The sequence below is a fragment of the Canis aureus genome, chromosome 5 (assembly GCF_053574225.1).
Source record: "Canis aureus isolate CA01 chromosome 5, VMU_Caureus_v.1.0, whole genome shotgun sequence".
Classification (NCBI taxonomy): domain Eukaryota; kingdom Metazoa; phylum Chordata; class Mammalia; order Carnivora; family Canidae; genus Canis; species Canis aureus.
The window spans coordinates 25,551,452-25,576,018 of record NC_135615.1 but is presented as its reverse complement, the minus strand read 5'-3'; the positions used below and the strand labels follow the sequence as shown (position 1 = coordinate 25,576,018).

Here is a 24,567-nt window from a genome sequence, read left to right as displayed (position 1 = left end):
TCAAGTCCCACATCGGGCTCCCCACAGGGAGCCTACTTCTCCCTCTGCCTATGTCTCTGCCTCTCTCTGTGTCTCTCATGAATAAATAAAATCTAAAAAATAAACAAATAAATAACATAAAAATAGATTAAAACCTCATTTGTTCATTAGAAAATATAGATGGAATGCCTATTATACACCAGGCACTGAAGGAGGTGCTGGTGACACAAAGACATGGTCACTGTCCTCAACAACTCACTGTCCAATGCAGACATCACATGAACATGAGCAGCAAAGCACTGTAAGCAAGTGCTGGGTGCACATCAGGCACACAATCCTGTGATAGAGTTCTGTGGTTTGGGAGCCTGCGACTGGCTGACAAGGCTTCAGAAGGAGGAGATGATGCTTAAGCCAAGTCATGAAAGCTAAAACAGAATGGACGAGGGCTGAGCCACCTGGAGAAGTGTTCAGGGCGTCCTTGGGGGAGAGGCATATCCCAAGGCAAAGAAATGGAAGCACGAGACACAGCAGGAGGACCCTCCGTGGCAGCAGCCCATTTGCAGTGACATATGGTGCTGGCTCATATGGCGCTGGCTCAGCAATCAGGCCTTGGGCAGTATTAACCTCGAAGCCAGAGTCCCTCATCTACAGGCTACTACTATTGGTACTGATGGCAGAACGGGCATGAAAGCTATTCAAAATTAATTTGACGCTGCTTAATGTAAGATTTATGGTCCTTCCAGATAAAAAAGGAACACAGGATTCCATCACATTCAGAGATATTTAAAGGTAAAAGGTGAAAACAAACGACAAAAAAAAAAAAAAAAAAAAGCAAAGTCCAAGCCTCCTGGGTGGAAACTGCAGACTTCCTCAAGAAGGAAGACTTAGGCAGCGTGCAGGTGGGGTCCACAGTATCTGGACTACGTGGCTAAGCCACTGAGGGGCCTGGACCCAGCAATAATAAAAAGTGGTTCAGCCTGGGAATTTGGTCACTGAGGAAAATTCACTTGGAGTCCTGGCTCATAATATTTCAACTGATGAACAAAGTACCTTCCAAATTTACTTGAAATTCATTTTTTTTCATTCATAAAGATCTAGAACTAAGTACAGAAAAACTTAAGAGAATTAAACATGGGACTAATTCTTTTGCATTAAGGAATCTGCCCATATTTAGTATTTTATATACTTAACATTAAGAGAATCTGGCCAAGTTGCTTTTTCAATTATAAAATTGAAACCTGTTGAACTTCTGATTTGAAATTTATAAATAGTGGTGTAACAAAAATTTTTTAAAGATTTTATTTATTTATTCATGAGAGACACAGAGAGAAGGCAGAGACACAGGCAGAGGGAGAAACAGGCTCCTCACAGGGAGCCCTGTTGTGGGACTCGATCCTGGAACCCCAGGACCACGCCCTGAGCCAAAGTCTGACGCTCAACCACTGAGCCACCCAGGCTCCCCAGTGTAACAAATTTTTAAGGGACTCAAGGTTCAGCAAATTTGTAAACTTATCACATTAGAAGTTATTTAAGAACTAGGGAAGGTTTTGTTTTTATTTTTTAAAATATTTATTTATTTTTAAAGATTTTAAAAATTTATTCATGAGAGACACACAGAGAGAAGCAGAGACACAGGCAGAGGGAGAAGCAGGCTCCTCACAGGGAGCCTGATGCAGGACTCGATCCCTGGACCAAGTTCACGCCCTGAGCCAAAGGCAGATGCTCAACTGCTAAGCCACCCAGGCATCCCAGTTTTTGTTTTTAAATTTAAAAGTTGATATGTATGGGGCACCTGGTGGCTCAGTCAGTGAAGCATCTGCCGTCAGCTCAAGTCATGATCCCAGGGTCCTGGAACCCAGCCCCAAGTTGGGCTCCCTGCTCAGTGGGGAGTCTACTGTTCCCTTTCTCCCTGCTTATGCTTGCTCTATCTCTGCCAAATAAATAAGTATATAAATAAAGTCTCTTAAAAAAATAAAAGTCGGTATGTTTAAGGAACTGCATATATTAAATTTATAAATGCAATTTAAGGCGTTTGGAGGAGTTCATCTATAAGTGGGACTAAACATTAAAGAACATTAACATTAACCAAACATTAACATTTCCTTTAAAAGAGAATGATAAATTTTCCCAGATTTAAAAGCAGTCTACTGACTTTTGTAAGTGGAATTAAACTAAAGAAGAACTAGGTTTGTGGATTTGTAACTTTAAAAAAATCAAATATTCATTTTAGAAACAAAAACTCTCTTCAAGGACATTAACAGATTTGAGGCAACAAATGCCTATTCCAAAGGGCTGTTGAAACAAACTAAGCGCCACATATATGTAAGGAAAGCATTCTGCGAGGAGTCTATCACAGAAGATGCCAAGGTTTGCCCTTATTGTCACTATGCTACAAGTGTCTGAGGAGGAGGGACCAGTGGAAATAGGAAAGCAAGCAGATGGCAGACGGGAGAGCATCTCAGATCCAACTCAGGGGCCTGGATCTTCTCCCCGAAGCATGAAGTGGCCCTTCAAGGACTGGCCATTTCACAAGATCACTCCACAAGGCACGGAGGTGAGCAACACCGGAGCCAGGGCTTCCAGCATGCCCTGGGGAGGCGAGAGGAGGGAGACGTAGAGACAGGGCCTCGAAAGAAACACAGAGCTCAGTGTCTGAACAGACTGTCACTGGATGGAGTGCGAGTAAGCAGGGGCAATGGGGACAAGATTTTGGAAGACTCGGAAGATGGGATAAAGTTGAACATTTTACAAGAGGAAATATGCAGGAAAAATGGGGAAATGAACATTTTCTTCCTACGTCCTAGTCAAAACTACTGGTCACCATTAAAAACCATACAAAAGAGAAAAGGCAACCCTGAAACTGGCAAAGTTTTGCTCTAAATAGACAAAAAAGGATGAAAAAGGACATGTACCACAGCTAAAAGCAACAAAATGCTTTCCTTTCTTAACAAGGTTCCTTAAGTTTCCTGTTTTCTGATGCCTAAAATAAAAGATAAAAATTAAGATGGCTCTCAGTTATTCTAAGAGAAATCTGCTCTTGTTTCTTCCAGGTCATACAGTCATTAGCTATAGCTGGGCCGAACGGGCAGTCAGAGTGGATCAACATGGGCTTTCTACCCAGAGCGGCTTCCCTAACTAACCAAGCCTCTGGCAGACAGCCTCCTGTGAACAGAAGGTGGCTGACGAGAATCAAGGGACAGTTCGAGATTTGGAGCCTAGGGGGCATGCAGGAAACAAGGTGAGTCATTTTAATACTTTACATGGCAACTAAACGTACATATATTTAAACTGGGGTCTTCAGAGTTGACTCACATCGAGGGATTGAGAGCTGAAACTTTCTTACTACTTTACCCATGTAAAGCAGTGGTCAAAAAGAAAGGCGGGACAGAATCAGTAAGTCAGAAACAACGTAAGACAGGACACAGATGGAAATCAGGTGAGCGACATCAAGGAACAGCGACACCAAGGAATGGCTTGATATACTCCTAATAAACAGACTAACAACACAAACAAGGACATAAAGATAAACAGTGTCAGCACATTAGGAAAGGAAGGAAACATTTGTTGATAAAAGACAGCTATGAAAAAGCTGTGTATGTTTATGTAAATTTATGTGCTTTAAAGACAAGTTCATATGTAAAAGCAAAAGAAAAGGACTAAAAAAATCTTCCCCAAACTGAAGTGATGGAAAGCCGTCGTACTTCACTCAACACACTGCAAAGATTATCTAGAATTCTTATGAGAATATACTCATAAATTGTTTGTGTAATAAACCTGAGGAATAGCAGATCTTTAGGGTAAGCCAGAAATATCTTGTTGCACATAAAAGCAAGGACATATTCAAAGACTAATCAGTGTTGTGTCAGAGGAACACAGAAATCAGTCTAAGGATGATGCCCCTTAAAAAAAAAAAAAAAAAGGATGATGCAATGTGAGCATTAAAACAATAATAACTATATCTGATTGAAACATTAAGAATATATCAAATTCCATGGATTCACGGTGAGAAAGCCAAAACAAAAGCTCACTTTCTGCCACTGGAGATAATCAAGAACATCAACTCCAAACTCTGAAAAATGGCAACAGAAGACAATTAATAAGCATTTATTATGCCTTTTCAGTAGGAAATACATCTTAGGGTAACTAAGGAGCCCCTGTTGATGAAGGAGAGAGAACTCTTTGTTGCAGAAGAAAATCTGCTGATAAATGTAAAAGAAATAATGGAATTTGAAAATAAATAGTTTACAACCTGTAATGAAATACTTGTTTTTGGCAAGGATTCTTCATGGAAGCTAAAAACCATTATGGGAAAGGTTCAAAGGAAAATTGATACCTGTAGAATGTTAAAAACATTATGCCACAGATCACTTGCTAGTTGAAAAGTTCTTGCAAAAAAAAAAAAAAAAAGAAAAAGAAAAAAGAAAAAAATCTTATTTTTAAAAGATAGAGCTCTGGTTCTCACTACCTTTTAGCCAGATCAGGCAGTGCCACGGATAATAATGAAATTAGTCATTATGTGCCTCCTAATTAATCTGAATCTAATCAGACCTCTACATCTAACTTCTAGCTCATAGAAAATATAGAGGCTACAGGAGCCAGTTAAATGACTACTGTAAAGGAAATTTAGACTACTCCAAAACAGGAGACATTCATTCTACAAGGCAATGGGAAATGTAATCACAACGGAATAAAATAGAAGGTAAGGGTGGGAAGCAAGGAAGAGGAAAATGCTGGTGCAAATAAGAGATCTATCAGGCATGTCAAACAAGATGGGTCCCTGGCTAAAACCTGGTGGAGAAAACAGCTATGACAGTTTGGGGCTTAAGTGAAAAACTTTTAATGTGGAATTGGTGTTAGAATAGTTGAGAATAACAGTCTTAATTTTATGAGGTTTGACAATGGCACTGTGGTTAGCCAGGAGAAAGTCCTTGCTTCTTAGACATAGAGACTAAAGTTTTTAGGGTGAAATATCATGAGATCTTTATTTTCACTTAAAAATTATTCAATAATAATTGGATACATAAATACTTGGGGGGGGGGCTTTAACGCTCTTTCTTTTGTGTATGTTTGAAAAGCTTTCCATAAAACTTTATACAAATAAATTTAGAAACTGAAGTGAACAACTTTCTAAGAAAAAAATAAATGATTCACCCTGACCTCAGAAAACAAGTAAAACAATAACCAATAACCAGGAAAGCATAAAGTTATCAAAGAATGATTCCCCACAAACAAGCATATCGGACTAAAACAGCTTCATAAGTGTATTTTTTAAAAGAGAATCTTCTTTTTTTTAAGATTTCATTTATTTATTTATTTATTTATTCATTCATTCATTCATTCACTCATTCATTTATTCATCCATTCAAGACAGAGAGAGAGAGAGAGAGAAAAAGAGAGACAGAGAGAGAGAGGCAGAGACATAGACAGAGGGAGCAGCAGGCTCCACGCATGGAGCTGATGTGGGGCTCAATCCCAGGACCCCAGGATCACACCCTGGGCCAAAGGCAGGCGCTAAACTGCTGAGCCACCCAGGCGTCCCTTCATAAGTATATTTTATTTTTTATATATTTTTAAAGATTTTATTTATTTATTCATGGGACAGAGAGAGAGAGAGAGAGAGAGAGAGAGAGAGGCAGAGACACAGGCAGAGGGAGAAGCAGGCTCCATGCAGGGAGCCTGATGTGGGACTCGATCCCACGTCTCCAGGATCACGCCCTGGGCCGAAGGTGGCACTAAACCACTGAGCCACTGGGGCTGCCCCATAAGTGTATTCTAAACTGCTAAGGAACAATTTAAATGCCACATAAAATTTTCCAGAAGAGAGGAAGCAGGAAACTCCAAACTATGATGCCATCATAACCTAATAATACATAGGAGTGCTGGCTAACTAATGCAACCACACATAGGAATAACAACAAAAAAATTAAGTAAAATATTAGCAAGTATAAATCATCAGTACTTTAACAGAATAATTGATCACAATTAAGTGAAATTTATCCAAGAAGCCTGATGATGATTAACAATTAGAAAATACATTAATAAAACTCACCATACTAAAAGGTTTTTATCAAAGAAAAATAAAAAGATTAGTTCATTTGTGCCTAAAAAGCACCTTTAAAAAACCCTCAACAGGGATCCCTGGGTGGCGCAGTGGTTTAGCGCCTGCTTTTGGCCCAGGGCGCGATCCTGGAGACCTGGGACCAAATCCCACGTCAGGCTCCTGGTGCATGGAGCCAGCTTCTCCCTCTGCCTATGTCTCTGCCTCTCTCTCTCTCTCTCTCACTGTGTGCCTATCATAAATAAATAAAATTAAAAAAAAAAAAACCCTCAACATCTACCTTTTTTTGTAATTTGGAAAAACAGTAACAGTTTGATACTATCTTAAGATGAAAAAGAAATAAAAAGTGTAAGTATTTAAAAGAAAGAAAAAACACTATTATTTGTTGATAACTGTATATTTAGAATCTTGGAAAATGTGAGGGAATCGATCTTGCTATGTAACATTAGAAATAAAGCAAAAGAGAGAGGGTTCTGGGAAGATGGCAGACTAAGAAGCCCCAGGAATATGTCTCCCCCCCTAGATAGCAACTGCACTAGCAGACTCTGTCTCTATAACTATTTTATATAACTCATATATGTTGAAATCTTGCAACAGCCAGGAGAAGGCTTGAATGAGAAACCACAGTTAATACTGGCCAATTTCAGCTCTCAGCACTGTAGAAACTGCCCATGACTTCTCCCCTGCCACTGGTCATAGGGCAGGCAGCTTTACTTTGTTCCTAGAGCAGTTTGTATGCAGCCTGGAGAGCCAGGATGGGCAAAATAAATGTGTCCTCCAGATAATGGAGAGCTGTGCTCTGACTGCTGATAGATGCTTCTATCAGAGAGGTGCAGACTAAGAGGCGGAGGCCATTTTTGTTGCACCTCCTCCACCCTTGCAAGCCCCTCTGGGTAACTTTCAGGGACTTTCAAGGGACAGTCCCCTTTTTCTCCTCCACTTTATCTTTTCCCCTTCTTTTCCCCTCTTCTGGGGGAAGGGGGGCAAATGTTACAGACTAGAACATTCAAAAACTATATGCTATATATATTATATATATATATAAATTATACAGATTTATATATATATATATATAAAACTATAAACTACCTATATAAAGAAAATTAGAAAGTGATTATACATGTTCAGGGAAAGGTTCTGAAAAGGTGCTGAGAAGAATTTAAGTTTACACTTCTGGTGGATCCTTGGCACAGACACAGCCTATAACACTAAAACAAATAAACAATACAACAAAAAACAGGAAGCCTAGGGAAAATGGAGAAAGCTCCAGAGTTACCACATTGTTAGATTAAAAATTGCTCAGTTCTCAACAACAACAAAAAATCAAACGAGGTACAAAGAAAAAGGAAAGCCTGGCTCACTCAAAAGAAAAAAATAAATCAACAGAAACTGTCCCTGAAAAAGACCAATGGCAGATAAACTAGACAAAGACTTTAAAGTGTCTTACAGAAGCTCAAAGAACTAAAGGAAGATGTGGAGAAAGTCAAGACAATCATGTATGAACAAAATAGAAGTATGAATAAAGAGAACACTTAAAAAGAGACCAGAAAGAAATTCTGGAGCTGAAAAGTACAATAAATGAAATTAAATAATCACTAGAGGCATCCAAAGGCAGATTTACGCAGGTAGAAGAAAGAACCAGCCAATTAGAAGACAGGACAATGGAAACTATCAAGTCTGAGGAACAGAAAAAAGAAAGATTGAAGAAAAATGAACAGGGCCTGAGGGATGGTAGAAACCATCAAGCAGACAAACATATGCATTATGAGGAGTCCCAGAAGGAGAGGGAGACAGGACAGAAAAAAATATCTGACAAAATTATGGCTGAAAACTTCCCAAATTTGATTAAGGACATGAATATAAACATACAGGAAGCTCAAAGAACTTCAAGTAAAATGAACTCAAAGAAACTCACATGGAGACACATTACAAACTTTCAAAAGACAAAGGGAATCATGAAAGCAGTAAGAGAGAAGCAATTTGACATATACAAGGTATCCTCATAAGGTTATAAGTAGATTTCTCATCAGAAACTTTGGAGGTCAGAAGGCAGTCAGCCAATATATTCAGAGCATTAAAAAGGAAAAAAAAACTATCAACCAAGAATCCTGTATCTGGTAAAACTGTCCTTCAAAAGTGAGGGAAAATTTAAGACATTCCCAGATAAACAAAAGTGGAGGGAGGAGCACCCGGGTGACTCAGTGGTTGAGTGTCTGCCTTTGCCTCAGGTGGTGATCCTGCTTTGTTTTGGGCTCCCCACAGGGAGCCTGCTTCTCCCTCTGCCTATGTCTCTGCCTCTCTGTGTGTCTCTCATGAATAAATAAATAAAATCTTAAAAAACAAAAAAAATCGAGGGAGAGGCGAGAAAGAAAAAGAAAGGCGAGAAAGAAATGCTCAAGGATGCAGGGTGAAATGAAAGGATATTACACAGAAATTCAAAAGTGTAAAAAGAAATAAGGATCACAAGACAGGTAAATACATGGGGAATTATAAAAGCTAATATCACTGTAACAATGATTTGTTTTTGTGTTTAACTTCACTTCTGTTTTTCTATATGAGTTAAGAGAATAATAGTTTTTTTTTAATTATTTGTCTAAAAACATGTATTGTTGTACCTTTGGTTTATAACTCCACATTTTGTTTTCTCCATCATTTAAGAGACTAATGCATTTAAAAGAATTATTACTTTATGTTTTTAGGCACAGACTGTATAAAGATGTCATTTGGGGACATTAACTGAAAGGGCTGGGGATGGAGCTGAGCTGTAAAGGAGCAGAGCTTTCATATGTTATTGAAGTTCATCCAAATCCAAATTAGAGACTTATGACTTTAGGATGTTAAACATAATGCTTTAAACACACACACACACACAGGTATAGAATATACACAGAAGAAAAGAAGTAATTTAAACGTTTCACAATAAAAAAATTAACCAAATGGAAAGTAAGATAGTAATCTAAGAAATAAAGGACAAAATTCTATAAAGTATAAAAAAAAAGACAAATAGTAAAATGACAGAAGTCCTTCCTTATCCGTAATTACTTTAAAAGTAAATGGTTTAAACTTTCAAATCGAAAGACAGTGATTGGCAGAATGGGTAAAAAGACACATAATCCAACTGTATGTTACCTTCAGGAGACTCACTTTACATCAAAAGACGACAGCATCACCACCACCACCAACAACAACAACAATAAAAGACACCCGATGGAAAGTGAAGGGATGAAAAAAGACATTCCAAGCAAACAGTAACAAAAGGGAGTTGGGGCAGCTATACTAAATCAGACAAAACAGACTATAAATCTAAAAAAGGCTATGAGACAAAAAAGGGGGCATTATATATTAATAAAAGGTTCAATACAGCAAGCAGATATAAAAACAGCAAACATGTATGAACCTAATAATAGACCATCAAAATATGTGTTAGACAAATGGACAGAATTGAAGGGAGAAATAGTTCCACAATAATAGCTGGAAACTTCAATACCTGTCCCACAGTAAAGGACAGAACCAGGCAGAAGATGAGGACACAGAGGACATAAACCACACAATAAACCAACTGGATCCAAGAGAATTAACAGGACTCTCTACCCAACAACAGCACACACATTCTTCTCAAGTGCAGTTGTAACATTTTCTAGGATACACCATATATTAGGTCACAAATTGAGTCTCAACAGATTTTAAAAGATAGATGTTCTACAAAGTATTTTCTCTGACCACAAAAGGGGGAAGTTAGAAGTCAATCAACAGAAGTAAAATTGGAAAATTCACAAATTTGTGGAAATTAAAAACACATCCTTAAAACTCTTCCCTTAAACCAAAAGGAATTCTAGATGGGAAAAGATTTAAGCACAAAAAAAGCCAACATAAAAGTTGCAGGAGAAAATATAGGTAACCAAAAACTTTTTCAGTCAGCAGGTGGAAAATTCTTTACCCAAGACAGAGAAGTGAGATGTCATAAAGACTGATTAATTTTTTAAGATTTTATTTATTTATTTATGAGACACACAGAAAGAGGTAGAGACAGATAAAGGGAGAGGTAGGCTCCTCGCAGGGAACCTGATGTGGGACTCGATCCAAGACCCAGGATCATGCCCTGATCCAAAGGCAGATGCTCAATCGCTGAACCACCCAGGTATCCCAAGACTAAAATAAAATAAAAAAAAAATTCTATATTAAAAATATCTACAACACATACAATAAACTGGCCAATTTCTTTAGTTAGGAACAATGTACATGAATACAGCAATAGAAAAATGGGCAGCAGATGAACAGGGAAAGTTTACTGAAAAAGAAACTAAAATGCCCAATAAAAATAAAAGACACTCAATCAAAATTAAAGAAATGAGAATCAAAACAATGGAAGACTATAACCAACCAGAAAAAAAATTAGCAATTTAAAATACCATGCGTTGTGTGGGGGTCTGGGAAAACATACTGCAAACTAGGGCAGCTCATAAGGAGCCACAAAGAAATAACATGCTCATGTGTGTTTTTAAGATGATAGATAGGATGTTAAAACTTCTTGCTACGGTGACAATTTAATTATCTTAATTACCTTAATGTTCCATATACAGCTTGCAATAATTTAAAGAGGATAACACAGGGCAGGCTGTAGAGCACAAAGCCCAGAAAGTAAATGTTTAACAGTAGAAATACAGATGAAAGGCAGATTATTGTCCTACAAATTACAGAGCCACCTCACCACTTTCCACTAACTCTCAGTCTGATTAAAGCAAACTTTAGCCAATGTGCCTGGTATTATTTATCTTTCCCTCTCCTTTATCCACGCCTCCCCCCGATCCCATTCTACTATTTCCATTCTACTATTTCCAAGTAAGAAGATCTTACAAACTATTATTACTAAGTTTATTCAATATAAAAGGAGGGTGAGTACTTTTTCAGAGCTAGTTTTAGGGATTAAACGAGATAATGCATGTAGCCTGTGGCCCATCCTAAGCATTCTATAATAGCTGCTATTAGACCCTAAGTCATCCTATTCTGCAATATTTTATTCTCATGTTTAAATAGTTCTACTATATATATTTTCTCTATATAGGTCTTTTATTACACTTGTCTTGACTCTTTTTTAAAAAAAGCAAGATACTTTGAAATAAATGCTAAAATGGTAAGAATACACTTAGCCACTGTTGTCCTGCGGGTGCTCCCTGCTATGGTAAAGAACCAACAGGGAATGGACACTGAACACAAAAGGGGTGTCCTCACTTTGCAAAGGTGATGGCTTTACAAGGCTTCTGACCACAATCAATCATTGCTGTGACAGTTTGTTTTCTTTTTTTTTTTTTTAAGATTTTATTCATTTATTCATGAGAAACAGAGAGAGAGAGAGAGACAGAGAGACAGAGAGAGAGAGAGAGAGAGAGAGAGGCAGAGACACAGGCAGAGAGAGAAGCAGGCTCCATGCAAGGAGCCTGATGTGGGACTCGATCCCGGGACTCCAGGATCACGCCCTGAGCCGAAGGCAGGCGCAGAACCGCTGAGCTACTCAGGGATCCCAACAGTTTGTTTTCTAGTGAATCTTGATGATCCAGAACAAACTCAAGAGAAACATTGACTAGACCCCTCAAAACGAAGTAACTAAAAGCATAGCATCTTGGTTTTTACCAAAGGGAAGAAGATGTGCTTTCCATGAATGTGTATCTGCTTGTTCTGTACGGACACATCCAAGAAGACATCCAAATACGTGCCACACTGATGGGGAAATGTTACCTCAACTCTACCTGAGGGCCTAACAGGTAATGTTACTTTTCACCTCTCAAACATGCTCTTCCACTTCCCTATTGCCTTACCACACCCAGCCACTGGAAAAAACACAAGAAAGGAAACAGGCAGATAATGACTTTTTCTCTGGAAACCATTCATTGTCAAATCATATCTGGTCAAAACTCTTGAGTTATTCCTGCTGTGATTTTCCACATTTTCTTTTTTCTTCCCTCTCATTCTACCCTTCCTTTGATCCTTCTCCAATTTATCCTATTTATTTACAGTTCATTTGTTATCAGTTATATAAATTCTGTCTGGCCTGTGGGCACCTTAAGACAAGAAGCATGCCCTTCTCTTCAGTTGCCCAATCTCCCGCACAGGGCCTCACAGAAAATCTACATGGAGGTGCTAGGAGAGGTTTTGAAATAAGCAAACAAAATATATTATCCACACTGCAACGAGCCCTGGAGAGCAGTCAGAAAGCCTGGACTCCAGTGTCAAGAGAACACCCTCAGCTGGTTCTATAGCTTCAGACAGAAGCTCTTCAGCATGCGTGTCCTCCTCTTCTACAAAATGGATCTCTTACTTTCTCTGCTATGGTTTTACAAATGAGATGATGAAAGTAAAGGTCATTGTTTAATGCTCATTTAAAGCGCCACGATTACTTCTCCTGATCAGTGTTATTTGCCATCCAACCTTCTAAATTTAAGTAGAGATAGGATATTCTATTAGGTAGGAGAAGCAGATTTCATTAATGCATTTATTTGCTTTTTCTTAAAATAAGCACAAAGCCATAGCAGCTTGCCTGATATCACGAGTACACCATAATGCTTATGTTCTGAAACAGAAATGGCCCGTGTTCTGTGCGCCATTTCCCAACGTTAATTATGACTTAGATAGAAAGTGTCTGAATATTTCTTACCAGGTTCTGGAAGGTCTAATTTTGCACGCTTTAGTTCTACCATAGAAATCTGAAGTTGCTCTATTACAAAGTCATCTTCGAAGAAAAAATCCTTTGCCAGAGTCTCCTGAAGAAATTCTACAAGTTCTTCCATAGACAACTTCATTAGATGTTCTAAGAAAAAAATGAGAAAAATACAGATGCTGAGTCAAAAGTCACTTCAGGGTGAGAAGGTAATGTATTCTATTCTGGTGCAGTATTTTTTAAAATGGGCACGGCATTCAACTTACACATAGCACTGTGAATATCACTGACACTCAGTAAGATAAAAGTATTTTCTGATATCCAAGCAGTCACATCTACTCTTTGGGAAGACAGGGAGAAGTAAATTACTGCTAAATACCATTTCATCAGTTCATTTAAGAATATCACACCTTAGACATTAATATGAACCCAGAGCAAGCACTTGACATGAGGGCTTTTGTTTTACTGTCATGGTGTTTTACCTCTCATAGGCAAACGCATTTCAAATCTATTTTTACAGTTACAGAATTTCCAAAAAAATCTGGATTACTAACTTGATTTTTATTTCTACTTACAAAATTAGTTTTATTTAAAACAATTCAGATTACAAAGTAGAAAGCAAAAGTCAGCTATGATCCTACTAGCCAGCCACTGCCCTACAAGTAGATGTGTGTACACAAGTATCAATTCAAAAAACTATACTTTGAGTCCATCAGATATACTATAATGTACTGTAATCCACTTAAATTAGTCTTCTAATACTGGACATTTAAGTTATTAGTAATTTTTTTAAAATTTAAAACCAGTGTGTGATAAATCTCCCATAATAAATGTCTCGAAATATTGTTAAGGCAACCAGGAAAAAACAAGAACAAAATCTTAGGAGCTTTAGCTAACTACTGGTTAAGGTGCCCAGACACAGTTTTTGAAGCTTCATATGGTGGTGAAGAAACTTCATACAAGACCTTGAGCTTCGTCTTCCCAACAGAAAAAAAAACAAATAGCAGCAGACACATTTTTTCCAACAGCTATTTAGTCTGGTGATATGACAGGATATAAAGTAGGTATTATGCTTTAAAGTTTATTTGCAAAGGTGAAGAAACTTTTCACCTGCCAAGGTTAATCAAGATTCATATAAATAAAACATAATTTAGGACAGAGAACAGAGCTATGGAGAAATAAAACATCGTATTTCCACTTTTTCGCTGTTTTGTGAACATTAAATCAATACATACATATTTTAATAAAGAAATATACTTTTGTTCCACATCTTGGTCAGTTCGTAATCCAGAAAGAAAAGATGTGGGGAGGATAGGAGGGTCAGGGGAGGGAAAGAGAAGAGGAGGAGGTGGGTCTTGGGAAGCAGTTCTCTAGGTGCTGTGGTTTGTGTGCTGGAGGTGTGAGGATTGGGTATAAGGGAAATGAATCACAGCATCTCTGATTCCTTATCTTTCAGGATAAACAATACAAATCTGATTTTACAGGGAGTTTTCATTTCTCTCTAAAGTTTGGATAATCCAAAGTCATGCTTTTCAAGTAAGCAATCAAATAACTAAAAATACCTAAAATGCACTTAGAACAACGCCAAAGCACAGCAGGGAAAAAAACCTCACAAAACATGACCCCAAATACTCAATTAGCTTATAATTTAGTTGGGAAGTTGAACAGATGAGTCATGCAAGAATAACCTAAGAAAGGAGAATGATCAATGAATGTGAACCTATGTTGTAAGACCTAGACTGGAAGTGCTCTGTGAAGTTCTCAAGCTCTCAATGATTCTCCTCCCTGCAGAGTTACAAGAAGAGTTACTAGGAGTTGTTGTAATTTTAAAGGCTGAACTGAGGCTTTAAGATGAATAAGGTTCTTCATATTCAAGAAGAAAACTCTCATTTCTTGATTTTAAAGTAAGGCACTGTATGCCAAGTTTATAGAACTCTTGAAATACTGCAGCTGAAGACTCTTTTAAAGCTTTGTTGCATTTAAACAACCAGAGACAGTGACTGTACTTGCCCCAGAGGCCACGATGCAAGTCAAGCAGAGAGATGAGCAGAAGGTTCCCCATCTCTGGTCTACAGCTTGGAGCTGAGTGGTTTTTTTTCCTGGATGGAGGAAACAGTGATGGAAAATATAACTGGACTTTTTAACTAAGGGCCTGGTTTCTTTGGTTTCTCTCTTCTCTGATTATAAACCAGAGATTCATAATGATGAAAAGCAATATTAGGAATGTGGGAACAAATAGTAAGAATAATATCATTAGTGAAACCAACTTTTGTATTCTACTACTTAAGTGGGAAAATGAAACTGAAATTGGGAAAAAAAAAAACAACACCCCTGCAATGTAATTGGCTTCTAGACATGAGGAAGAACCAATGGAAGCCAATTACCAACTGAACATGATTGACTTTCAAGATTTTTTAAAATCTATCCCTAAAAGAAAATGAATCTGAAGTCAGGTGAAGAATAAGAAATCAGAGTTAAATCAAGCCTTGATCTCTGTGAAATCTTTATACTTAAACATTTCCTTACTTTTGTGTAATTTTAAGATTGTGTAAGACATGGCGGTAAGAACTCGTTCTCCTTCAAAGATGTAGATATCCCATATTCTGAGGTTTAGTGTAAAGGGAGTCTGTAATTAAAAACAAAACAGAGATAAGATTAACAGTTCACCCTCACCTGGTATTTATAATTCTATGATGGTTTTGTAAATAAATACTCACACGATCAAGGAAACATTGAAAAAACCATTTCATTGTGTAAAAACTTGTATAGATTTCTTGAGAATCCTGAAAAATACAAAGACTTCAAATTTCTGGATTGCAGCAAACAAAATATGACAATCTAATACTCAGAGTTAGGAAAGCTGTTGGAGGTAGCTGTCAAAGCTAAACATAAAACTGTTTCATTCCAAATCTTTTTGCATGCTGGAGTATTTCTAGGTTTTTCTCCTCACCCTAGCTTTCTCCTTCAATCTCACTTTGGAAATCACCTTAGGAATAAATCCTTCTTCTATAGGATTGTAATACAACATTTTGATTCTCTACGATGTATTTTACAGGCAAGTACCTCTGTTCACTAAATTATCATGCTTTATAGTACAGCATGTATATGGTTCACTAAGGACGAGTTTGTATGACCCTTAAAGTCCTTTTGGTGCAATAAAACAGCCTCCAAAATTACTAAGAAATTATATATCTTTAAAAACTGTACTATTTGTATATATCCTCTGCAAAGAAGTGGTTTGATCCTACGAGTTAGGGCTGTGATGGTTCATCAGTACTAAATTTCACAAATCTCATGCTCTTGAAACACCTAGGAATTATAACTGTATAGTAAATGAAATGGGCAACACAGCACATCAATAAAGCAATTGGGACCGAAGGCTGCACTCAATTCTTCCAGCTTTATTCTTGGTGTAAGTGGGCATAAGTCAATGTTACATCTACCTACCAAGTGTTGCTTAAGCTTGGATAGAAACTTATTCAGTATTTTTTCATGATGTTCTTGAAACCTCAAGAGTTTAGGAAAACCTTGAACAAAAAAGCCTAGAATACAAACATAAAAACAGTATTTCATAAACAATAGCAACAAAACCCCTCTTTTAAAATATAACTCATTTCTTTCATTTTTAACTGTCTGCAACAACAAAACTCCAATAGTTACTAACATACTTGTCCTCCCCATCAAGGAAATAATTGAGTGTGAGCTCCGGGTAAAAAAAACTTGCAGTTTTGTACTTGTTTGCTAAAGAGCTCCTGTAACTTTGTAAAAATACAAAGGAGGGCAGAATATTTCTGAATTAGAGAAAAACTTAGAAACTAAAAAAAATGAAAACAGAAGCCATTTATCAGGATTGTCTATTCTCTTAAAGATCTTAAAGCATATCTTAAATGTGCAAATGTTTTATGAGCTATTCTAAAATCTTGAGGACTTTTGTTTTACTATCATTATGCTACATAACCAACATTTTATTGCTTTTTTCAGGGTTACTCTAGCTTCATTAATATTGTCCTTCCAAAGTTTTTATCACTTTTTAGTCCCTTCTGTGATATTTGACATCAGCTAAGACATACTGGCACAGTATGATCAATGTTAAATCAGAAACTGTAATTTATCCCATCTCATTATACAACATAGTCTATAAGATTTCTAGGAAGTAAGTAATTATAAATAGTACTGATCGATTGAGTACTGATTTTGTGCATCTAATTCGTGGAACTTCACATTTATTCTTATTTACAAGTTTCCTTTCAGATATTCTTTTTATTTCTTCCAATAAAAAGGATGTATACTCAACAGATTTTTATCATTTCTCCTTCCAACCCGGGATTTGTGTAACTTAATTAATAGATATCTTATGTTTTTTAAAAAGAATCCAGAGGAAGTACTGTGTGCTCCACAAACCCTTCTGGCATGTTCATAATGATATGGGCTTCTCAATGTTTCTAACATGTTTTACAAACTAAAACTTTGTTTAACTCACTCTGTCAGATTTACTTGATCTTAGAGTCTCATTTGTTTCCCCACAGAACATCTGCTTCCAAAAAGTGAAACTGTGTTCCTCCAAGAACCCAAGGAACATACTTATGTGTGTGAATATTTCCAGAGATAGAGATTCTATTCCTCCCATAGTAACATTTTCCAGGAAATGTATATAAACATAAAAAGTATATCTATCTGTGCCATTCTCCTGGTCAATTGTGATAGGAACGGCAATTAGAAGAACTTCAAGAAAAAGTCTCATTTTGAAAAAGGTAATGCCCCTCAGTAATAAACACTCACTCAAGGATGCTAAGATAACTAACATTACTTCACTTCTTCGTGATATCCCAGACTTGATATTTTAAAATCTCATTTTCTTCAGCCCTCACTTTATTTTGTACATTTATAAATGACGTCAGTATCATGTAGGGGATGCAAAGAACTGAGGCAACTTTCAGTGATAAAATTCCATAGGCAGATCTACAAATATCTCTAAATACAAACTTAACCAAAATAATGACCTAAACTGCACAGTAAATGCAAATATAAGGATAGTAAAATTAATATTTCTTTATAGATTAGACTGGTGACAATTGCTGAAAGTAAGCTATCAGGTATGTTCAAAAGAAATGACTTTCTTAGAGTTGGGCAGTCTTCCACGGAATTACATACTACTGAAACTGTAACATCACTTTGTACTTCAACACAGATCAGCAACACCATTCCCTGGTGAAGCAAAATAGAGATGGATGAGGGAAAGTAATTTTTTTTCAAGATGTCTTTTCAAATGATACTGCGTGTTGGATGGCAGTCTGATATACTGCGTTTTACTTTTGGAGGCTCTTGATGGGATCCAAAGTGTCCAGAAACAGTTATCATTAGTAATAGTATTCATTTAAAAAAAAATATTCACAAGGAAAAGTAAGGGAGATGGTCCAATCTGTGCACGTCCACATGGGCGCATTGCACAAACACACACACACACACACACACACACACACAAAATACCACCACAAAAACTACATGGTAAGAATGTGTAAATTAATAGACTATAATCATAATTCTGAAAATGTTAAAATATCACTTTAAACATGAGGCGGGGGCAGCCCTGGTGACGCAGCAGTTTAGTGCCACCTGCAGCCCAGGATGTGATCCCCGAGACCCAAGATTGAGTCCTACATTGGGCTCCCTGCATGGAGCCTGCTTCTCTCTCTGCCTGTGTCTCTGCCTCTCTCTCTCTCTCTCTCTCTCTCTCTCTCTGTCTCTCATGAATAAATAAAATCTTTAAAAAAATAAAAAATAAAAATAAACATGAGGTGGGTTCCTCACCACATAAAACTTATTCACAAACAGAACTTAGATGATCTATTCTTAGAGTGACTTGTGTTAAAAATTTGTTTTTAATTTGGTATTATTACATGGGTGGCACTGGGAAGATAATTTTGCACGAAATGGGCAAATGCCATTTTTATTACCAAGATGCAAACCAAACTCTATAAAGTTTCTTGTATATGCTTGGCAGATACAAAGGAAAGGTTATTAAAAACAATCTTCTAATTTGAAAACCAAAAACTCATGCAAGTTTTGAGATAATGAAGTAACTACAACATGTTATCAGCAGCCTTTTATCATAAAATGGAATCCATTTTAGCTAAAAGAACCAAAACACCATTTCACTGAAATGATAACTGTATGATAGTCTAAGGTTTTGGTCAAAGGCATCCTATATTTCTCCCAGTAATACAGCGTTTCCTAAATTGCTCCAAACCTAAATTAAATTAGTTTCTTCTGACCGGGGGCAAGTAAGGAAGAAATTTCAAAATGCCAATAGTATACCCTGAGGTAAAAATAAAGGCATATAAATGTGAACAGAAAAGCTTAGCAATGTTCAATAAAGAAGGAGGACATAAGAAATGACTCACAAACACTAACTGACCGAACAAGCCCTCAGACATTGTTTCTATACTTAACACTACCAAGCATCTTCCAAAGTTTGACTTTGCTTTAATTTACCTTTTTTTCCCCTTCCTTGTTTTTATTGTTTTTGGTAAACTATAGGGTTTTCTTACCATGCATGGCATGTTTGGGGCCTGAGAATAGTTTGACCAGGGCCCAGAAGGCATCTTCTTCATTCATATACATAAGGAGCAAAGCTGTGATCTGGCTCATCCCCTGACAGTATCCAACTTCCTGAAGATAAATGAGAACAAAGAAACCAGGTATTTTAAGATCCAATTATATGCATATGCACATACAAAAACCTGCCCTACAAAATAATCAGAAAATGCCTAAACACATTAAATAATGGGCAATTCTACAAAGATTGCATTTTTTATGATATTAAGCTATATACTATAAAAATAAATTGGTATTCAAGAATAAATGTAGAAGTGTGGACAAAGTATAAAGCTGTATGTATTTTTACTGTGCCCTATTCAATACCACTATAGCTTCTGTAAAGAGCACTAATAGTTTATTTTTCCTTTTTATGTTATTCTCAGTTCAATATTCCTCCTCTTTGTTCAAATGCTGGCAAATTTCTCTCCTCCTACAGTTCCCTTCCCAAGTTGCTGTCTTGTCTCCTGTAGATTTCCTGGCCTGAGAGAGACACATTTTAGGATACCCAGGCAGTCTATGCCCCTTCTCTGAGAACTGCCTACTCTCCCCAAATTCCCTGCTTGTGCCATATGAACTGGGCCTGATGGAGGAGAAGAGGTCACCTGACCCCAAGGGAACAGTTAATCGGCTGCACGGACTAATCACATACTCGCCCCAAGATATCTGTAATCAGACGGTGAGATGCATTTAAACAGAATGGTCGTATTAAGTCTGTGTGGGCATTTTAGCCAATGGGAAAACTGAAAAGTAGGCAGAGAAAGCAATATGAAGAGAGAAACAGTGGAACAAACAGTTTACAGAGATAATTAGTTACTATGTGGTCCCAGAGTAGAAGAGCTAGAAAGTGTAGCTCTTTCTCAGTGAAGACTTCTCACTTTCCAGCTCCAATTTCCATGAAACCCAACTATTGCTTCATTTCTATGAAAAGGCCTTTAATAAACTCTTTTTTAACTTGCCCTAGTTTGAAATTTCTCGAAACTTAAAGGTTTTAATAGAAATTACACACCCAAGGTTCAAGGTTGTCCTCCCTAGAACCTAGTCAACAAGCATTTAACATCATTAGGTCCAACACTAAGTGATCTTTCCCCAAATTACCACCTCACACTGAGTGATAGGTACATTAAGAACAACATGTTCCATTACCAAAAAGTTTACTTTCAGCCTACTCCTAGGTTTAGCAAGTAGGTACACATGATCTCCTGTTTGGACCTCACCGAGTGAAAATGTGACCCCAAAACACAACCTCCTAGAGGTATTGAAGGGTGAGCAAGGGTCGAGCAAAAATTAATCTGCCCACCAACTTCCTAAACTTCTAGCACTACTCATTCTTAGAGCTATTATGTAAAATAAAAACAAGAAAAACACCATAACAAAACAATTCAGAAGAGGGTGAAAAATGAGTCACTGGCATACAGTGGTTTTTCCCATTTCTGAATTGGTTCTAAGATCCCAGGGTCACCAGAGGAGCCTTGGAAAGATCTACAGAAGGAGGGGGTGCCCAAAGAGTTCCTCCAGTTTCTCAGAAAACAACTCAAAGAGCCGTGGTTGGGTATGATCTGACTTACCGTGTTATAAATAGAATATGCAGCAAGAACATGGAATAAGGACTGTTGCCTAGAGAAAAGAAAGTTTATAATGAATATATTTCAGTTATTTCATATATTTTTAAAAATTATAAACTTAAAAAAATGTTTGCCTGAAAATAGATAATCCAAACAAAAGTACTAGTGTAATAAAGAAGATCCCAAGCTCAAATGTAAGCAATACTCTATACAGTCTATATTTAAGGTTAGATTACATTCGTTCTTTTTGTTTTTTTTTTTTAAGGGCTGGAGGAGCAGAGGGAGAGAGAGAATCTCAAGCAGGTACCACACCCAGCACAGAGTGCTATGAGGGGCTCAATCTCACAACCCTGAGCCAAAATCAAGTCAGACACTCAACTGACTGAGCCACCCAGATGCCCCTGACATTCATTCTGATAGAATTTATAGCAAAAATCACAAAGGGCTTCACAATCTCTTAAATTTGTTGCCCTCCTTCACTGAACTATTCTCAATATAAAATCATCGCCATAGGAGCAGTCAGCTTGGCAGAACTATGGAGGTCTTGTAAAGCCTCAGTTACATGGCAGAAAGGTAAAATGTTGCCAGGCGGGGGCAACATCATCTGGGAGGCTGTATATGCTCACACTCTGCCTCCAATATCTTCTGCTCTCTCTCCTAAAGCCAAATCTGGGGTCCAAGATTCAAGGGCCACAAATGGGGATGACTCTACCCACTATTATCTCTAGTAGTCCACCAGCAAAATGTTTGCTTCCCATCCTATCAGCCTTAAGTTCTACTGGTCTAGGAGTCCCTTGTTCCAAAAGGAGAAATGTTTCCACCAGGAGACATGATGATTCCACTGAACTAGAAATTGAGATTTCTACCCAATCACATTGGGCTCCTCGTGCCTCTGAATCAATAAGCAAAGAAGGAGGTGACCGTATGGGTTGAAGCAACTGATCCTGAGTACTAAGGAGAAACTGAGTTGCTACTACATAATAAGAGTAAGAAAGAGTGGGCCTAGAAGGCAGGAAAATACTTAGGGTTTCTCTTGTATAGCTAAGCCTTGTGATTAAAGTCAATGGAAAACTACAGCAATCTGATTCAGGCAAGACTGCTAATGGTCCAGAATTAAATTCAGGTCACCCCACCAGGTAGAGAACCATGACCAACTGAGGTGCCTGTGGAGGGCAAAGGGAATACGAAACAGGTAGTAGAAATCAGTAACTATGTGCCCAGCCACAGAAATGATGATTATAATTGTTATGAGCATTTCTTCCTTATTTTGGTATGACTATGTTCATATATATGTATTTAAAAATATTTTGATTTTCTTCCTTCCTTTTCCCTTTTCATCTAACATATTAGCTATATTAAATTATTAACGGTTAATTTTTATCTTGTAGTCTTTTGGTTTTAGAATATCAAAGCAAAGAGTTTTATCTTGCAGTATTTTGGCTTTAGAATATCAAAGCAAAGAGTAAACATCACCAAGGACTTTGCATCCTCTTGTGGGGAAAGGGTTAGCCTAGTTTCAGTCCTAGGCAAAAGAGTTGTCTCATGTTAGGCAAAAGTATGACCTTCTATTATCCGTATCTGGAAACTGAGTGGACAAGGATGTACTGTAATGATCAGTACACCACGGGTGTCATCTTGGCTAGGCTACAACCCCCACATATCTAAAAGCTAATCCATACATTGCTTTAAAAAAAAAAAAGAAAAGAAAAGAAAAGAAAAGAAAAGAGAAAGGCATTCTGTAGGCGTGATTAAGATCCATGAGCACTTGACTTTAAGTAGGAGAGGTTACCCTCAACAATCTTGGTGGGTCTGATTCAATCACAGGAAAGGATGTAAGAGCAGATGTGAGGCCTCCCTGGGGAGGCTCTTCCTGTGCTCAGGAGTTCCAGACTGTCCTTCCTGTTGGCCTGTCCTCCAGATATGGGACTTGCCTAGTCAGCCCCCACTACCAAGTTGATTCCTCCCCAATAAATCTCTGAAAACACAGGTCTTACTGGTTTCTGTTTCTCCTGTTGAACTTAGCCAATACAGATGTCAACAAAACTATACCTCTCATTCATAAACCGGAATTCTCATTTCATTCATTCATTCTTCTTTCTTTTTTTTTTTTGTAGTTCCAGCTATGCACTGGGGTCAAGTTTCTAGGGATCATGGCTCTCAAAAACTAACACAATCTCCAATTTCTTTACTAGGATTTTGATAAAAGTAGTCACTACATTTTTAAGAATTCCCAGATCATAAAATGACTCTTTATCAACTGTATAGCATCCACTATGTCAAAGGTTAAAAATTTAAGTTAACCTAGATCCTAGGTTTCACACAACATGGACCAAATGATCTGCAAAAGCTTAAACCTTTAGGACCTGCATCAAAATTATAGTTTATGTAAGACATTCTACTTACTCATGTTTTAAGTTAACAAAGACTTTAGTAAACACTATTTACAAATGCTATTTATATTTCATAACTTAAAGTTTACTTACTTAACACCGTATCTGTCTCTAAACATAATATGGTCCCGAAATGTACGGTTGACATCAAGGTCTATTTGTCTGATATCAGGTGAACAACCCCGTGCTCTGTGTTTTAATTTCTGAAGAGGAAACAAAGAGAGGAATAAAGTATATTTTTTGGAAATCAGCTGTTGAAAATAATTCTCATTAAAATAATGAATCATAAAATAATTCTCATTAAAAACCTGTTTCAGTTTAGAAAAATCACACCCGTGGTTCACCAATGAATGTGAAGAGGCACACAATAAACAGCTCTCCCCCACCCATCCCTTCCCCCTTCCCACCGCCTTTTCCCTCTCCTCTTAACATACAGTTAAGATTTTAATTTTGAATGAAGAACTTTCGGAGTTTGCATTGCTAAGTCTATGTAAAAGTTCTTCATGGCTGAGCCACATAGTCTGCTAGAATTTCCTTTTTCTTTCCAGCACAGTATTTTTGTTTTCCTTCGAACTAATCATTGCCTTGTTTCTTGATTTGCTTCATTTTCTACAAGCTTGTTGCTAATCCAATCCCAAACTCACTTTAAACTCCATCAATCTCCTCTGGCATTGTTCCAATGGAAAAGGTACTCTCCGATTTCAAATTCGTGCAGACACCTCTCCAGAGCCTCTGGTCCCGCCCTAGGCTTGGGCTCCTGGACCTCTGGACCTGCTGCACAGCTGGGATTTTGGGGTCCCCCTTCACCCTCTGCTAGGCCTTCCTTCGCTTGGATCCCATTTTCTGGATCTCACATCTTTTTCTTTCTTGGTTTATTCCCTTGTTCTAGGGGAGCACATCCTCTAGTAGCTCCTGTGGAAGGGTGTACGGAAGATAAATTTTTTTGAAACTTTGAACGTCTGATAATTCTAACCTCCTTCTCATTTAACTGTTCGGCTGTTTTAGAATTCTAAATTGGGAAATATCTTTGCTCAAAAGATATTTTGCTGCCTTTATTGTCTTCTAGTTTCCAGTGTTGCCACTCTAATTCTGGTTTCTTTATGTGAAATCTTTTTCTCTAGAAGCTTGTAGTCACTTTTCTCTCCACATCCTGAAACTTTACATCTCTGTGCTTGATTTGTATCTACTTTTATCCACAGGGTGGGCACCTGATAGATCTTTTCAATCTTATAAACTCAGACTCCTATCTCAGTTCTGAGAAACTTCTTAAGTAATTCCTTTGTCAATTTCCTCATCCCTCCCGCCCACTTTCCCACCTCCTCTTTCTGG

The 24,567-nt window shown here is 37.5% G+C and overlaps 1 protein-coding gene across 4 annotated transcripts in view; it reads right to left on the bottom strand.

Annotated features, from left to right (window-relative positions):
• USP6NL (USP6 N-terminal like) overlaps positions 1-24,567 on the bottom strand; it is a 169,244-nt gene that overhangs the window by 14,802 nt on the left and 129,875 nt on the right. For all 4 annotated transcript variants that reach the window (XM_077897243.1, XM_077897245.1, XM_077897242.1 and 1 more), the window contains 7 exons: positions 23,332-23,441; positions 20,852-20,900; positions 19,238-19,358; positions 16,137-16,231; positions 15,407-15,472; positions 15,216-15,315; positions 12,687-12,839 (listed from right to left, as the gene is read on the bottom strand). In XM_077897243.1, coding sequence (XP_077753369.1) covers positions 12,687-12,839; positions 15,216-15,315; positions 15,407-15,472; positions 16,137-16,231; positions 19,238-19,358; positions 20,852-20,900; positions 23,332-23,441 — 694 coding nt within the window. The remainder of the gene's footprint in view (positions 1-12,686; positions 12,840-15,215; positions 15,316-15,406; positions 15,473-16,136; positions 16,232-19,237; positions 19,359-20,851; positions 20,901-23,331; positions 23,442-24,567) is intronic.